The sequence below is a fragment of the Fusarium proliferatum genome (assembly GCF_900067095.1).
Source record: "Fusarium proliferatum ET1 genome assembly, contig: FPRO_scaffold005, whole genome shotgun sequence".
Classification (NCBI taxonomy): domain Eukaryota; kingdom Fungi; phylum Ascomycota; class Sordariomycetes; order Hypocreales; family Nectriaceae; genus Fusarium; species Fusarium proliferatum.
The window spans coordinates 2,589,196-2,606,322 of NW_022194794.1; the positions used below are offsets into that span (position 1 = coordinate 2,589,196).

The 17,127-nt window shown below is 49.1% G+C and overlaps 5 protein-coding genes across 5 annotated transcripts; 4 read left to right on the plus strand and 1 right to left on the minus strand.

Moving 5' to 3' along the window:
- Positions 1-1,872: 1,872 nt before the first annotated feature.
- FPRO_11095 (uncharacterized protein) lies at positions 1,873-3,868 on the plus strand (the record flags this gene model as incomplete). The annotated part of the gene is made up of 7 exons (XM_031232130.1): positions 1,873-2,061; positions 2,113-2,356; positions 2,407-2,496; positions 2,548-2,759; positions 2,812-3,286; positions 3,334-3,575; positions 3,635-3,868. 7 exons carry the CDS (start codon positions 1,873-1,875, stop codon positions 3,866-3,868), a joined length of 1,686 nt encoding a protein of 561 aa, XP_031082098.1.
- A 416-nt stretch (positions 3,869-4,284) lies between these two features.
- FPRO_11096 (uncharacterized protein) lies at positions 4,285-6,855 on the minus strand (the record flags this gene model as incomplete). The annotated part of the gene is made up of 8 exons (XM_031232131.1): positions 4,285-4,766; positions 4,820-5,003; positions 5,052-5,227; positions 5,273-5,546; positions 5,593-6,410; positions 6,457-6,560; positions 6,614-6,736; positions 6,791-6,855. 8 exons carry the CDS (start codon positions 6,853-6,855, stop codon positions 4,285-4,287), a joined length of 2,226 nt encoding a protein of 741 aa, XP_031082099.1.
- Positions 6,856-7,766: 911 nt separating this feature from the next.
- FPRO_11097 (uncharacterized protein) lies at positions 7,767-8,808 on the plus strand (the record flags this gene model as incomplete). Its single annotated transcript, XM_031232132.1, has 2 exons — positions 7,767-8,269; positions 8,328-8,808. 2 exons carry the CDS (start codon positions 7,767-7,769, stop codon positions 8,806-8,808), a joined length of 984 nt encoding a protein of 327 aa, XP_031082100.1.
- A 754-nt stretch (positions 8,809-9,562) lies between these two features.
- FPRO_11098 (related to several transaminases) lies at positions 9,563-11,077 on the plus strand (the record flags this gene model as incomplete). The annotated part of the gene is made up of 3 exons (XM_031232133.1): positions 9,563-9,876; positions 9,954-10,941; positions 10,997-11,077. 3 exons carry the CDS (start codon positions 9,563-9,565, stop codon positions 11,075-11,077), a joined length of 1,383 nt encoding a protein of 460 aa, XP_031082101.1.
- A 1,385-nt stretch (positions 11,078-12,462) lies between these two features.
- Positions 12,463-16,243, plus strand: FPRO_11099 (putative nuclear export factor CRM1; the record flags this gene model as incomplete). The annotated part of the gene is made up of 9 exons (XM_031232134.1): positions 12,463-12,528; positions 12,627-12,656; positions 12,716-12,788; positions 12,908-12,979; positions 13,038-13,759; positions 13,814-14,582; positions 14,637-15,337; positions 15,389-15,957; positions 16,006-16,243. 9 exons carry the CDS (start codon positions 12,463-12,465, stop codon positions 16,241-16,243), a joined length of 3,240 nt encoding a protein of 1,079 aa, XP_031082102.1.
- Between the last annotated feature and the right edge of the window lie 884 nt (positions 16,244-17,127).

Here is a 17,127-nt window from a genome sequence, read left to right on the forward strand (position 1 = left end):
CCGAGACTTTAGCTTCATAACCAAAACCAGATGTTCAAAGACCCTGATAAGACCACCCTCAAATACCCTGAATCTGTCAAAATATTGTATTCCTACGACGTAGGATCGCCATTTTGAAAATCTGAGCTGCCTCTCGAGGGCACGAGTAACTTGCGCTGTCATTTCCAGTAGAGACTCATCATAGAGCAAGTATCGTGATGTTTTCAAGGCCATGGCAACCTCAAAGGATCGAACTATCATTAGACATCTGATAGATATATTCTACAGTTGTACATAGTTCTATTTGTTGCAAGTTTCCGCGACGTGGCTTGAGATGAGTTGGCGAGCCACGCACACGCCTACACAATGCTCTAGTAACCATCACACAGTCGAAAGAGTTTGCGACGTATTTTAGAGATACGCAATTCTTTTAGGGAGTATTTCTATGATATTTCTGTCTGGTGTTTTAGAGTTGGATGCCGGAGAAAATCAGATATCAATACCATTCACCACCAGTCGTGCTCCCCGTGCTTCAATAGTGGTCGATTTTGCCGTACAAGTTACCAGTAAGTCCGGGCTAACTCAGCGTTTAAATACTCCGTTGTGATGCCTTGGAACTTGGGATAAGTCACAGTTCGAGAACTGAATTCTATGACACTGTCATAAACTATGATGCTGCCAGTACTCAACTCGTAGATTTTGGCCAATCAATGCAATGCAACTCTTGACCCCGATTTAATCAAGAACAGAATCTCGAAAGGATAGGCAGACATTTTGACAGCATGGTATGTTGTATATCTTGTTGGAAACAGATGATAGTGAGTGTTTGACACGTGGGCGTCATGCAACGTGGAAATGATCGTATCAGAATGAGTTCCAGTCCACTGGGTTGGTCTAGGCTTGCTGCAGAACGCCACTGGGACGTGAACCGCCCTCTAATGACATGAGGTATCTCAGCCTCCTATGCAACACCTGATGGCAGACATGGCAGGGGATGCAAGACATCGGAACCCCGCGCCGATGAGATACGGAATGCCTCGTGATAGTCGACCTTATCATACTTTAAAGTCTCGCCGAGTCGAAGTGATGATAAGAAAAGGATTGCCTTTTTATATCAAGAAAGTTGATAACACTTGCCTAAACACAGTCGAGTTATCTTGTTTATCAGATACTGAATCGAAGACGTTGCGTACCGTTATGAAATTGCCTCACGGCAGTAGACGCCAACTAACTGTCGCCGTTTTCCCCGATTCACCCCTCGCGGTACCCTTCCTCATTCACGTCAAAAGTGGCTTATCGCCCAACTTACTGATACCATGCCTAGCTCGGCCCAGCTTCTCCTCACCATCGGCAGATAACCACGATAAGATCAAGATATGAGGCAGCGATTTCATCATCGGGAGCACATCCGTAGCGCCACGGAGAGACTAAACTCAACTGTTATCACACAGAATGCGCTCTAGCCAATGGTTGCCAACCTCACCACGAGTCTCGACTGATAGACGCTCGAATGCTAGCTCGTTCTGGTCTAGTCGAAGCTGGGGTAGAATCCGGGGTAACTTTAAGCACTCAGTGGGTGTCGTAAATGCCTGATAGCGTTTGATAGCCTGTTTTTCTTTCATCCTCCTCCCTTGATGCTTGATATAGAGATAGCCCTCGCGGATACTTTCCCGTAGAATCCAATCACGATACGATCGTCATTCTCGTCAATTTCCCCAGACTTTTCGCCCCCTAGCTCTATGAGACAGGTCCATCACGTCCGAGGAAAACAGTATAAAGACTTAAGATCGCCGCCGTGCAGAAAAGATGGATCCCAGCAAGCTCCCACTCCAGGGTCTCATCTCCATACAACAGCTTACCTAAACTTGAATTCCTTTGTGGATATCCTTCATCATGCGTCGAGAAAGTATTCACGATGTCAATATTCCAGCTGGGATGACGGAAAAGTCCCGCAGCTCGATGACGAAAGACGATGGTCTTGACCTCGCAGCTTCACGAAGCATTGACGAAGTCCAGGCTATTGAAATGCAAGAGGGCAAGCATGGGCAATTCCATCGATCCTTTACACCACGACAAGTTCATGTAAGTCCAATAAACCAAATTCCCTCACAATACTAACATGAGCTTTTCAAGATCATTGCTCTAGGTTCCAATATCGGCTCGGGCGTCTTCATCGCTACTGGAAAAGCCCTCGCGACTGGCGGTCCAGGAAACATGGTGATTGCATATTTCATGGTGTGCACCTGTGTTTGGGCTGTTCTGCAATCGTTGTCAGAAATGACAATTGCGTTCCCTGTTTCAGGAAACTATATCGACTATGCTGATCGTTGGGTTGATCCCGCTCTGGCTTTTGGAGCAGGTTTCGCCGAGTGGCTTGGTTGGTACCCCTGAACTTGATTTTAAGCCATGTGTTCTGACTGTTGATAGGTTGGACTGCTATTGTCTCTGCTGAGGCCGGTTTCTTCCACATCTTGGTAGGATATTGGTCTGGAGGCTCGTTTCCTTTGGCCGCATCGCGTAAGTTTCACTTATATGCCCCCTCTTGAATCTAACTAATGAGTCTTGTAGTCAGCATCTTCATGTTCGCCTGTCTCGTCATCTTTCTCCTCCCGAACACCGTATTCGCCTGGTTTGAATATGTAACATCTCTGATCAAGATTTTCCTCTTCTTGATTATCATTACTCTCTCCTTGGCTTTGGTTCTTGGAGCTGGTCCTAACGGTTATGTTCATCACGGAGAGACATGGACTGACCTACCAGCATTCTTGAACGGCTTCTCTGTAAGTTTTGAGATTCACCCCTTTGAATTTTCTCCTACTAACAACTTCGCAGGGATTCGCCAACTGTGCACTCCTCGCTACCTGGGCCGTCGGTGACCAAGTCTTCATCGGCATCATGGGCGGTGAAGCTGAGAGCCCACGCTTCTCCCTCGCTCACGCCACCAAGCTCGTCCCCTTCCGAGTCAACTTCATCTACATGCTCAGCGTCGTCTTCATCACGATTCTCGTTCCTTCCAACGACCCCCGTCTTCTCGGTGGAGGTGGTGTTGCTGCTTCACCCTTTGTCGTTGCTGTCACAGACTCTGGAATTCCCGGCATCTCGTCGCTCCTGAACGCTGGAATGATCTGCGGTGTCCTCGCCATCGCAGCTGAGTCAGTCTATCTCTCATCTCGAGTCCTGCGAACTATGGCCCACCAGGGTCTCATCTCTACCCGCCTCGCACATGTCGATGATAAGGGACGTCCCAGACTTGCTTTGATCATCACCTCTGTTGTTGCTGTTGTTCTCGGATACATTCAGCTTTCTGGTGAGTGTCCCCTCGCAGTCCAAGAATCACGACTAACATTGTTGCAGCTGGCGGTCTTACTGTCTTGAACTGGCTGATCTCCATTACAAGCGCCTCCTTCTTCACAAACTGGATCATCATCTCATTCACTAACTACCGATTTCACTGTGCTCTGAAGGCCCAGAACGACAAACTCTTCTCAGAGACTTATGCTTGGAGATCCAGTGCTTGGCCCATTGCGCCAGCTTGGTTGATGCTTATCTCCGTCATGTTGTTGGTCTGCTGTATCTATTCCGGAATCAAGCCTGTTGTAAGTTACCTCAACAATCCTCAAGCTATACGAGGATTTATCTAACGAATCAATCACAGGGTGGCGCTGGCTTTTCTGCCTCCAACTTCTTCCAATATATGATTGGTGTTCTCGTCATCTTTGGTTTCACTGCCGGATACAAGGTTATCTTCCGAACTCCCTGGAGAGATCCTGCCACCGCAGACTGTCTCACCGGCCGACGACACTTGAGCGTCGAGGAGATCAAGCATCTCGACGAGTACTATGCTAAGCCCAAGTGGAGGCGCTTCCTCACCTATGTCCAACTGTGGTAACCGCCACGTCTTGAAAGTTGTATGACGGTGTCGGGGTTTTCGGGTCCGGACGTATTCTATAGACATCGGAAACTACTCACAGCATACTATCAAAGTTTTCTCGCACTGGCCTCACCTACATACAACCTCCGTCTTCAGCGATGTGCTCGTGATTCATGTATGAAAGAAGGAAACCATTCCACTATTAAAGCTACAGTGGGTAGTTCGAAAAAGCTACAGCTATGACTTGACTCACGATTTTAGAAGCTTATTTCGTTCAGTGACTGACCAGAAATGAAGATGACGGAAGGATAATCTTCGATGTCAACTTTGCACTTCAGGGATAGACGAGAACTGAACATGCTGCCCAGCGATGCAAGAAGTCAAACAATGAACCCCAATTATACGGATTGTATTAAAGTTGCCCTTTTCGATACTCATACATCGTCCACATCTTCAGCCATAGGATCCTCCGGCCACGGCCATGTTAAGCTATCGATATCCAGCGAATTAGCAATGTTCAACAGCTGTTCCGCACTAAGTTCATAGTTTAGCCCTAATCCAAAGTCATCATCCGGCTCGATACTAAACGGCTCGGCATAATCGGTGACAGAGCCTGTGTCACTGTCTATGTCATTCATAAAGCCCTGCCGAGGCGTGTTTGGACCCTGTGTCGCAACCACAGGTCTCGAGTCATTGCTGGCGAGGAAGCCTTTGAGTAAGTCTTCCAGCTGCTTCAGTTCAGCTGCAACCATGTTAGCTACGAGATTGCCTCTCGAGTTCATCTCGTCGAAGAGACCGTAGGCGCGTTGCGTCCAGGGAGTGTGGTCTGGTAGTAGCGATGAGTCAATCGCAGCGGCCATGAGCAGTGCAATTGTAGCGGTAAAAGCGGCGTCCTGATCGAATCTCAGGAATGTTTCTATATGAGCATCAGTAACACGCCCAAATAAATGCTGGGGCCAGAGAACTTACCTAAGAGCCCTTGCTCAGAAAGACTGGAGAGGATCCTCAAAATCTGCTGAGCAGACTCGGTGCACATTTGGACTAGCCCTTTCACACTCTCTGATTGTAGCCAATGCATCAAAGCTACCTCCAAGTGACCAAGCCTGGAAAGCAGGAACGTGTATAGAAGTGGCCTTGTAGTGAGAATGATGCACTTGTTCCATTAGAAAGCTGACAGTCAGAGGGAGACGGACGAGCTTACTTGGTGTTGCATCAAATGGAGATGTGCTGATATTCGTGATATTCCAGCCATCCCCTCACTTGCCTGAATCTCAAAAGACTTGTTCAATCTTTCTGTCACGGTAGCGATACTCTTGAGAACGGACTGGGTAGCACCGAGGTATCGACTGTCGAGCTTTCCTTCAAGGCCATAAACAGCTGCGATCGTTAGTAACCATGTCTCTGTGGCACAAGAATACGCACTCTGATTTATCTTTGCAAGAACCCTGCAGAAGTCAACATGTATATTCAGTGCCTCTAACTTTTGCGGCTGGCCTGGAAAGTCGGGAAAGCGTGCGCTTATCGTCTCGTCGGCTATACTCAACGGAAGTCCCAGAAGCGAAATCAGCTGGCGTTCGAGGATATAGAGTGTCCAGAACATGTGTCGGCTTCTCTGTACGTAAGCTGCGTCAAGAGAATCAGATTGCATCTCAGTGTGTATACCGTGTTCTAGACCATGACGAAGTGCGGAGCAAACCTGATGCCGTTAGTTACTATGCATATGTAAAGAGCCAATTGCTTACCAGACGATATGCCTGTTGTATGTGATCCACAGATTGAAGATATAGAGCAGCGCAGCAAAGAACCTGCATCTCCTCTATTATATCACAATCAAAGAAGTTGAAGTCGGGCATGAGCTTCATGGCTTGTATGAAGAAGTCACCACCAGGAGGTCGTCTTGACTTGGTTGACTGAACCACGAAGGCCTTCCCAAAAGCCAGGACAAGAAGGTAGTGAACGAACCACAAAGGTTCTGCACGCGCATATTCCGTAGGGTTCTCATGGAACCGACGGAAGCGTTCCATGAAGATGTCCTCGTCGAATAGGCTGTAAAGCCAACCGCAGTGGAACTTGACCGAGTTGATGAGATATAAAGCAAAGTCTTTAGTTGGCAGCGCAGATGTGTCGGGAACATCCTGCGATGTAAACTTTCTAGTCCCGTCCCATTTCAGATCAAAGACCTTTCCCTCAGTGCCGGCGAAGTGCAAGTTGTGCATTGATAATGGACGGCCCTTGACACGTTCGTGTGTCATGGTCAAGACTCGCTTGTTGAAGGACCAATTTGATGATGTTCCCATGAAAACTGACGATAAGTCAATACTCAATTCGAGATACCGGCTCTTTGGGCAAGTGAGTATGGACTTACGGATGTGCCCTGTGACGCTTGGAACAAAGTCATAAGTGTGGAAGGCTAAAGGATTCGTGAGGGGAGCTTTGCCTTCACCATTGAGCTGTCGTTGATCTTGTGCCTCACCGGTTCCGTATGGTGATATTGACGCTGAAGTCTTGATTGCTTGTTCTGGGATCTCGTTGTTCTCGGTGGAAAGTGGTATACGACCGCCTGGTACTCTTAGTAGAAGGCCGATCGGAGACCAACAAAGACTTACTCAGATCGGTGCTCCTCGACCGGCCAGTCGTAGCTTCAATGAGGGAGCGTTCTTCTGACTTGCTCTCCAAGGCCGCCAACCTCTCTTGGAGACGGTTGATATACCTGGAAGAGGTGTGTAAGTATGACTCTATCAACAGTTCTTGGCATCGACGAACCCTCTCGAAACGACAACTTTACGTGATTCATCATCGAATTGACACACTGACCCCCTCTTATCACACTGCTGACATGGCTGCGATCCAGAACATCTAATCTTCTGATCTCGACACCTTACACAACTGATAATCTCCCAAGTCAGTTGTTGAACCCATTTCGTCAAGATAAGAACATACGCTTTGGGAACACGCTTCCTTGCATTATTTGGTCTGGTAGCATTAGCTCTTGTAGACGATGACATCACCCTTAGGATTGAAACACAAAAGAGGCACAGAAATGGTTAATGGCAATGATATTGATGTATGAACAAAACAATGGCATCCTTGTGACTCTCCATACTTGACGGGTAGGTTTCCGCAGAGAGAGCGGGGTAGGGATTGATAGGAACTCAGAGCCGACAGGTAGGAATGGAAGTATTCTAGAACGTGTGGGTATTGCTAGACGATTGGTCTTGCGGAGTTGATCGTCTACTGTTCCTGATTGCGTTAGGTAAATCGTTGATGTTAATTCAAAGTCCGACTATTGCCTGTAATACAAAAATGGTCACGAAGCAGATCGATTCTATTGACATGGCGACCTGTGATTCAAGGCAGGGATTGAAGCTGGTCTCTAGTGTTACGAAAGCCGAATGATACAACGTTGCAAAAGGCATATGGTACCTCAGTGTTGCGAATTGATGTTTAAAATAGTCTATCATAAGCTTGTCATGATAGAAGCACATTGACACATACTGTCTTCAACCATAACGATACCCACGATTACTCCCTTTGGCCTCACCTAAGACACCACTCAGCAAGAAATAATTATTTTAGACCACAAGACACGAAGTTACTAGGCATTCTCAAGTTCATTCCTGATTCTTCCGACGAGCTGCTTTGGGATGGACCAGGCTAACGAGCGGCTGAAGGCTGAAGCTTATGGGCTAAGTTGGTGGCTTGCAGGCTGAGCTTCTGCATGTGTGACAAACAAGATCTTTACGGAAGAAAGATCCCTTGCTATTCGTGCTTATTTTAAGCTTGATTGAAGTCTTGAGTGGTAGGTTGGATTTGTATAAGAGGGGAGCAATACCCATGCATTGAGTCATCATGCTCACCTCCGTACATAACACAACACCAACAAGCTCGACTTACACGGCCTAATAAGCAACCACCAATGTTCGGTTTTCATCTCAGCTACCAGTGGCTTCACTATACTCGACCTTCGGGACCTCCATCTCCAGTGCCTGAAGGCCTCGAGCGTCACTGGGTAAACACACCCCAAGGCCGAATCGAAGTCCTCTCCAACACCCCATCAATCGCCGACAAGTTCAATGGCCCTCCTATAGTCTTCTGCCACGGCGGCATGGGCTGCGCGTGGGTATGGACAGAATACATGCAATATCTAGCAGCACGCGGTGTCCAATGCTATGCAGTCTCGCTGCGCGGTCACGGCGAATCATGGCATCCATCGTATTTCCGCATGGTTTTTGCAACGCCTCGAAGTGCCTTGACTTCTGATCTCGTTGCGGCTATAGAGTGGGTGCAGACGAAGGAAGAGAGTGAGGTTATGCTTGTTGGACATTCAAGCGGTGGTGGTTTGAGCCAAGGTGCTCTTAGCGATGGATTGGCTAATGTGAAAGCACTTGCTTTGCTGGGTGCAGTCCCAGGCTTTGGATCGTGAGTCAAGATAAATACCGACCTCGAAGCTCATGTCAGGAAACTAACACAATTACAGTATGGGCGTGTATATGAATTGGTGGAAGATGGACCCATGGTTCACAATACGACTAATTTTCCATCTCTGGCACTCCAACTCACCTCTCTCACACCCAAAGCTCACTCAAAGAGCCTTCTTTGGCGACAAGTTCCCTCTCTCAGCCGTCATCCCGTTCCAACGCCATATGAACCGCTATGAGAGTTACTTGTGGCCTTTCAGCATGATGTACAGCTTCACGTCGCCATCAAACATATTGAGTCATATTCGCAATGACGGCGCGAGCGGCGAAAAGGTGCTCGTCATGGCAGGTACTCAAGATAAGCTCATGACAGGTCCCGTGACGGAGAAGACAGCGAGATTTTACCGTGAGGCTGGAAATGACAAGCGAGATGGTGTAAGATTGCAATTCGTTGAGGGAGCAGGGCATCATTTACAGAACGACGTTCAATGGGAAGATGGTGCAGAGAAGTTGTTTGAGTTTTATAAGGGTATTGCATGAGGGTCTTGTTCAAAATGACCGTGGGTATTGATCATATTCGGTCGGTCAACCGTTTGTTACATATTCTGTTACTTTAGATCGGGACCCTTCCCGTAGAGCGCTCGCAACTCCATCATGATAATTAACATCATTCGATATTCTACGTCCCGAATCAGCGGAAACGCTTACCATATAAAAATATCGGTTCGATATAATCGGTTCAAGATCCCGAGAGATGACCGAATCATCGTCCACCCAATTCAAAAACCTCTCACTCCGGTAGCGGCCTCACATAGCCCGAGCTAACCTGGACACGACAGTGAGAAAGCTCCGTTCGCTGTGCTGAAAGAAGCAAAAAACGGGGACGGAAGACAGGGGATTCCGGGGCTAGAGTCAGAACACTCAGCGCATTTCCCTAGGCGAAGTTCCCTCTTCGTCTTCCCCTGAGGCAATTCGTATAACTCTGAATCAACAACCTCAAATCGCCTTTTTACAGCTTAAAAAACCCTTGGTTGCGTGACGTTTATATCTCGGTGCTTCATAGACCCGAAAAACCCGGCTTCTGTGCCCCGAATCGGAAGCCTACCGACGCTCTCTATCCTCTCGGCCTTCTTCCGTTGCAGGCACATTTGCTTGCGGCACCGCAAAAAAAGAGCACACCCGACCTTTCAGAAGGCCTCAGGCAGTCAACCTGGCGCCCCTTCAGCGGTTGTCGTCCGTGGCAGTGGGGGTAGGCGCATCAGCCAGTCGTAGCCTGTTAAGATCGGCACTTGCAATGGAGGGGAGAAAGGTGCCCCGCGCTCCGGAGCTGTCCGCCGAGAGCCCCTCTTCTTCTTCGGCGGGCTTCAAGACGTATTCGGCCGCTGGAACTGCATCTGCGTCGGCCGATAGGATCTCTCTCGTCTCAGGTCACTTGTCGTCTTCTTCTTATACCGCGGCTTCTCCTGCTCAAGCTTCAGTTCCTTCTCAAGCTCGTCGTCTTTCAACAACCACAACCACCATGTCTTCTCAACCTGAACACGCTACTCTCCTCATCCCCGGACCCATTGAGTTCGATGATGAGGTCCTCAAGTCCATGGGCCACTACAGGTACGATACAATGCGACTTGGATCACGTCCGCGTGATGTGATTGATAATATCTCGTTTGCTGATACTTGTCACACAGTGAGAGCCACGTCGGCCCCGGCTTCGTCAACACCTTCGGCGAGACCCTTACCCTGACCCGCAAGCTGTTCCAATCGACCGACCCCTCCGCCCAGCCCTACGTTATCTCCGGTTCCGGTACCCTGGGATGGGATATTGTTGCTGCCAACCTTGTCGAGGCCGGTGAGAACGCCCTCGTTCTCAGCACTGGATACTTTGGCGATGGCTTCGCCGACTGCCTGCGCGCCTACGGTGCCAACGTCACCAAGCTCGACGGTGAAGTTGGCGGCCGACCTCAGCTCCCCGAGATTGAGAAGGCTCTTTCTGAGAAGAATTACAAGATCCTCACAGTAACTCACGTCGACACATCGACTGGTGTCCTAAGTGAGCTCAAGAACCTTGCCGCTACTGTCCGCCGTGTCTCCCCCGAGACTCTCGTTATCGTCGATGGTGTCTGCAGTGTTGCCTGTGAAGAGATCGCTTTCGATGAGTGGGGTCTGGATGGTGTTGTTACTGCCAGTCAGAAGGCCATTGGTGTTCCCGCTGGTCTCTCCATTTCATTCTTCAGCGGCCGAGCTGTCGCCGCCGCTCTTGAGAACCGCAAGACTCCCATTCCCGCTTACTTCGCCTCCCTGAAGAACTGGACACCCATCATGAAGAACTACGAGGCCAAGAAGCCCTCTTACTTCGCTACTCCTTCTCCTCAGCTCATTCACGCCCTCCACACTGGCCTTACTCAGATCTTCACCAAGCCCCTATCCGAGCGATTCCAGGGCCACATCGAGGTCTCCAACAAGGTCAAGAAGGCTGTTACCGACCTTGGCCTGAAGGTCGTTGCTACTAAGCCTGAGGACCAGGCTCACGCCATGACTGCTATTTACCTGCCCGATGGCATTGGCGCTGCTGATGTTCTGCCCAAGTTGGCCGCCAAGGGTGTTGTCTTTGCTGGTGGTATTCACAAGGCTATTGCTCCCAAGTATATCCGATTCGGCCATATGGGAGTCAGTGCTGTAAGTGTATCTGGATTTGTTCACCCCAGATAACCTGCTAACATAGTTTTGATAGCTTGACCCCAGCCGAAACCACATCGAGAAGGCTCTCAGCGCTCTTAAGGATAGCTTGTTCGAGGTTGGCTACAAGGCTTGAAAGAGAATGGACGAATATCAACATCGCTTGAAGATGGCCAGAAGACGGCACATTGCCAGCTCCTGGCCGTTTATGCAAAAAAAAAAAAAGTTAAATAATGAAACTATGGCTGGCCATGTATGGATATTTGGATACAAATGGAGCCAACTATAGAGGGTTGGCCAGTATTGTCTTTTGTCGATAGAGCGAGCCTTGAAAAAATATGATACATTGATAACCGACGTGTTTAGCCATGGTTCGTTGAGTTTTGTGATCTATCATTTTATGCCTGGTGATGTTGTCTGCTGTCATGAAGGGTGCGATATCTCTCTCGTTTATGCAGAACATCAACGCTACATACACTTCATGACAGCTTAAATATGAACATGCTTGAGGAGACAGTCCTGGATATGTTTGGTTCGTGGTCGTTATCATCAAGCCATGTCAGATTACGATCGTGATTCGGGTAGCCGCATGCGGTAATTTCAGCTCGCAGCTTTTGTACAAGATTGACAAACACGCGCTGTTGTCAAACCCAGAGCGAATCATGAGATCGATCGATTAATTATGCGCCGGGAGGCTGGGGAGTTTCGGTAAGTTCAAGTACCGCTACAAAGATCCCAGCGTCATGGGTCCGACAATCCGTTAGCTGGGTTCGCTTTTGGTATGAGAAATGCGCAGTGACAGCATCAACCGCCGTCACGGATCAAGGTAGAGATACATTGATGTGATAGTGACATGACATGACAGGCAACCCTCCATCAGACTTCCCATTTTCAAGCCCCGCTGCTGACAAAACCGCCCTCAGTGTGAGACATACGGATATAGGGATCCAGTCTGTTAAGATCGAGGGACAGGAGCTCAGAGCTTGACCTGGTTGCTGGTGGTTACTGGAACTTACCTTAAGGACCTTAGTTATAGCGCAGTGACGCAGGCAGGCTACGCTGCGGGGCATTTCTGTGCTCGGTACTCCACTAAAGGTACTGTATTCACAGTGCTTTTGCTCCCCTTCAACTCCACTCTCGTCCACTTCAAGCCGTCCAGACCATCTCTTCACACCTCACCTCACCTCACCGACGTCGTCCACTTTGCCTTGCCTTAGTTTGCTTTTACCAAAGCCGAACTTTGCATTTCTCCTCTTTTTCATTTTTCCCACGCGAACCCCGACAAATATTCACATCGCCATATCCCATCTCCGTCTCTAGCCCTCTCTTCTCTTATTATAGAGAGCTAGCTGCGCCACTGCTTCTCTGATCTATATCTGCCTGGGGCTGGTATTTGCTTGGATCTTCTCTCCCCCCGCCTCACCTCGTCTCGTTCGCCCACCACAACCACCACCTCCAACCGCCAACCTCTTTCTCCCACCTCCTAACGATCCTCTTGTGAACCCGAAATAACCACACGAAATGGCCGCCTCCATTGAAGAGCTGGACGTCCTCGTCCGCTCCTTCTACGAGGGGCGCGGTGAGCAGGTAGGCAGTCTTCTGGGCGTCGGTTTTTACCAACCGTGGACCCCGCGCGTCGACATGAGTGAGGAATGATAGCTAACTCGGCCTCGTTAACCGTCTAGCAAAAAGCCGCCCAAGCTGCTCTCAACCAGGTTCGTACAGACATCTAGCTCTCGGCTGGTGTACAGCTTTTTACTGACTTGAGCTGCAGTTCAAAGAAGACCCCGATGCGTGGCTCATGGTCGACAAGATCCTCTCGGATGCGCAGTACCCTCAAACCAAATGTGTGTAGCCTCGGCTTTGCGCCACTTCCCATGCTGTGCTGCCTCCAAGCCAGCTCTCCTCCCTTCGATCTTTGCGAATACTTGACTTGTGAATCCACTCGACTGACAAATTTTGACAGACTTGGGTCTGCAGGTTCTGGACAATGTGATCTTGACAAGATGGAAGGTCCTCCCTCGGGAGCAGTGCCAAGGTCCGTACTCACCGCGATAACAGCTTAGCAACCAACTCTGACGACCTGTAACTCATAGGAATCCGAAACTTCATCGTCCAGTTCATTATCCAGTGCTCGAGCACCGAAGAGTCGCTGCGCCAGCAAAAGACCTTGCTCAACAAGCTTAACCTCGTCCTCGTTTCCGTCCTCAAGCAGGAGTGGCCTCACAACTGGCCTACCTTTATCAACGAAATCATCTCGTCCTGCCACTCCAATCTATCCATCTGCGAGAACAACATGATCATTCTTCGCTTGCTCTCGGAGGAAGTCTTCGACTACTCAGCCGAGCAGATGACATCGACCAAGACACGCAACCTCAAGCAGACCATGTGCGCCGAGTTCTCGCAAATCTTCAACCTCTGCCAGGAGGTCCTCAACACGGCCACACAGCCTAGTCTGATCAAGGCGACCCTCGAGACCCTTCTGCGATTCTGCAACTGGATCCCCTTGGGATACATCTTCGAGACACCGCTTATCGAGACACTGCGAACCCGTTTCCTCTCGACGCCGGAGTTCCGCAACGTCACCATGCAGTGCCTTACTGAGATTGGTGGCCTTCAGACTGGCGGCCCCGGCCAGCCCAACTCTTACGACGAGCAGCTTGTTAAGATGTTCACCGAGACCTTGACTACCATTGCTAACATCATTCCCGTTTCTCTTGATCTCAAGAGCACATATCCAAGCAGCAACTCGAGGGATCAGGAGTTCATACAAAATCTGGCTCTCTTCCTTTGCAATTTCTTCGGAATGCACTTGAATGTAGGTTTTGTGCTGTTTTTTGATATCCGAACGAATCTAACATAATTATGATAGCTTATCGAGAAACTCCCCAACCGCGATTTCCTCATTCATGGTCACTACTATCTTATTAGGATATCGCAGATCGATGATCGAGAAATTTTCAAGATTTGCCTCGACTATTGGCTCAAGCTTGTCCAGGAGCTTTACGAGGAGATGCAGCAGCTCCCCATGACCGACCTGAACCCTCTCATGGCAGTTGGCGCAGGAATGTCCGGAAGCGGCGCCCCGAACCCTACGATGCTTAACAACTACCCTCTTCGAAAGCATAAATACAACGAGGTCCTCTCGAACCTTCGAGTCGTTATGATCGAGAAGATGGTCCGTCCCGAGGAAGTCTTGATTGTTGAGAACGACGAGGGTGAAATTGTCCGAGAATTCGTCAAGGAGAGTGACACAGTGCAACTTTACAAGACGATTCGAGAGTGTCTGGTCTACCTGACACATTTGGACGTGGTCGACACAGAAAACATCATGACCGAGAAGCTCGCTCGACAAGTCGACGGAAGCGAGTGGTCCTGGCATAACTGCAACGTTCTTTGCTGGGCCATCGGCTCGATCTCTTTGGCAATGAACGAGGAGACAGAGAAGAGGTTCCTTGTTACTGTTATTAAGGACCTCCTCGGTCTTACTGAAATGAAGCGAGGCAAGGACAACAAGGCCGTCGTCGCCAGTAATATTATGTACATCGTCGGACAGTACCCCCGCTTCCTCAAGGCTCATTGGAAGTTCCTTAAGACAGTTGTCAACAAGCTGTTCGAGTTTATGCACGAGTCACACGAGGGTATGTGAAAACAGCTTGAGCTGACTGTTAAAATGCTAATCAACATTGGTTTAGGTGTCCAGGACATGGCTTGCGATACGTTCATCAAGATCGCCCGCCAGTGCCGACGTCACTTTGTAGCCCTGCAACCCAGTGAGCAGGAGCCTTTCATTGAGGAGATTGTTCGAAATATGGGCAAGATCACATGCGACTTGACACCTCAACAAGTACACACCTTCTACGAGGCCTGCGGTTACATGGTTGCCGCCCAGGGCAACAAGCACCAGCAGGAGAGACTCCTTGCTGACCTGATGGCTATCCCCAACGCAGCCTGGGATGAGATCATCAAGCAGGCAACAGTGAACCCAACTATCCTCCAGGATGCCGAGACTATCAAGGTTATTGGAAACATCATGAAGACAAATGTGTCTGCTTGCTCATCTGTGGGGTCCTATTTCTATCCCCAGATCGGCCGCATCTACCATGACATGCTTCAGATGTACAACGCCACAAGTACACTGATCTCTGAGGCTGTGGCTCGCGATGGCGAACTCGCTACCAAGATGCCCAAGGTCCGAGGTCTCCGAACCATTAAGAAGGAGATCCTCAAGCTCATTGAGGTGTACGTCGATAAGGCAGAGGATCTTCAGGCCGTCCGTGCCCAGATGGTTCCTCCTCTGCTCGAATCTGTTCTTGTTGACTACAACCGCAACGTCCCTGGCGCCCGAGATGCCGAGGTGCTCAAGGCTTGCTCTACTATTATCACCAAGCTTTCTGTCAGTATTCCCTTATGTATATTTGCAGGATTTAATACTAACGAGTAACAGGCTTTGATGGAGGACCAAGTTCCTACTATCATGCAGAATGTTTTCGAGTGCACTCTGGAGATGATCAACAAGGACTTCTCTGAATTCCCCGAGCACCGAGTCGAGTTCTTCAACCTCCTCCGAGCCATCAACTTGCACTGCTTCCCTGCCCTGCTCAAGCTCGACAACAACCAATTCAAGTTTGTTATCGACTCATGCTCATGGGCTTTCAAGCATGACAACCGAGATGTCGAGGCGGCCGGTCTTAACATGGCTCTGGAGCTGATCAACAACATTGCTGAGAAGACTGATGTGCAGACGGCCAACGCTTTCTTCCAGCGATTCTTCATCACCATCCTCCAGGACGTGTTCTTTGTTGTTACCGATAACGATCACAAGGCCGGCTTTAAGACACAATCCATGTTGTTGATGAAGCTCTTTTACTATATCAACCCCGCCGATGGATCTCAGCCTAAGATCCAGGGTCCTATCTACAGCCCCGATCAGGCTGCAGCTGGAACTGACAACCGAGAGTTTGTCGCCAACTTCGTAGCTAACCTCCTACAAAACGCCTTCCGCAACCTGCAAGCGTACGTATCAGCTCTGCCTTCCATGTCACTAAGCTAATCTTTATATAGGAACCAAATCACAAGTTTTGTCGAAGGCCTGTTCACGCTTAACACGCAGTACGACAAATTCCGACTCAACCTCCGTGATTTCCTCGTCTCCCTCAAGGAGTTTGCTGGCGACAACGCTGAGCTCTTCATTGTCGAAAAGGAACAACAGGAGCAGGACGCCAAGACCGCTGATATGGAACGACGACAGAAGGTTGGTGGTCTTCTCAAGCCCTCTGAGCTGGAAGATGAGGAGCTATGACTCAATGAAGAACTTCGGACTGAATTTGCGCCCCATGCCGCCGATGAAGCGGGACCGACGGATGCGGCTGGTGATGGTTGGGAATTCTACGGCCTCTGAGAGTTTGCACTCAAGTTGCAACCTAGCGGCCTATCTCTCATCTCATGCATGTCTCGACATCTCGTCCACGCCCAATTTCCTTCCTGTTATGATACCATATTCCTTCCATAGAAGAGTGGCCATCCGCCTTGCCCGGCGGCGCAAAAAAAAGCAAAAAAGCCCTTGTCTGGATCCGTTCTGCCCTTGGAAGTCTCAAGGGAGGAACTTCGAAAAAACAAAGAGAGAGTGTGAGAAAGATCAAGGAGCCCTGGTTGAAGTTTTTCGCTGCAGTCGGTTGTTTGACTTTTGATTTGACGACATTAACGCTCGAGATATTACCATTCCGCCTTTTTATGAATAAAATAAAGAGAATTGACATGCAAAAATTCAGAGTATTGTATTGTTTTCACAGGAAGGGAAGCAGGCTGGGCTCATGTAGATATCGTTATAGCTTACACTATGGATAATCGTGCAGAGAAGATGAGATGGCATTCATCAGTTGAGTGTGTGCTCTTGTCCGTGAAATGAAATAAGATAGTTAGTGTGTTGATGGGACTGTCACAGATGGAAGTGTTTGCGAAGTGATTTAACTGGTTTATCGAAAGACTCTAGATCATTGTCCCTCGAAATGGTATCTTTTCCTGCCACCAAAGCCACCCATATAAATTTATGATAATCTAGGTCAGGCTTGAAATAGGCTAGCCTGACCTTGGTCGGTATTTGATAGCCCCCCGAAAGACTTCTAAAGGATCACGTCCTTGAATATCTTGGCATGACTGATCGGACTCTCTGGGTGGTGGTGCGAA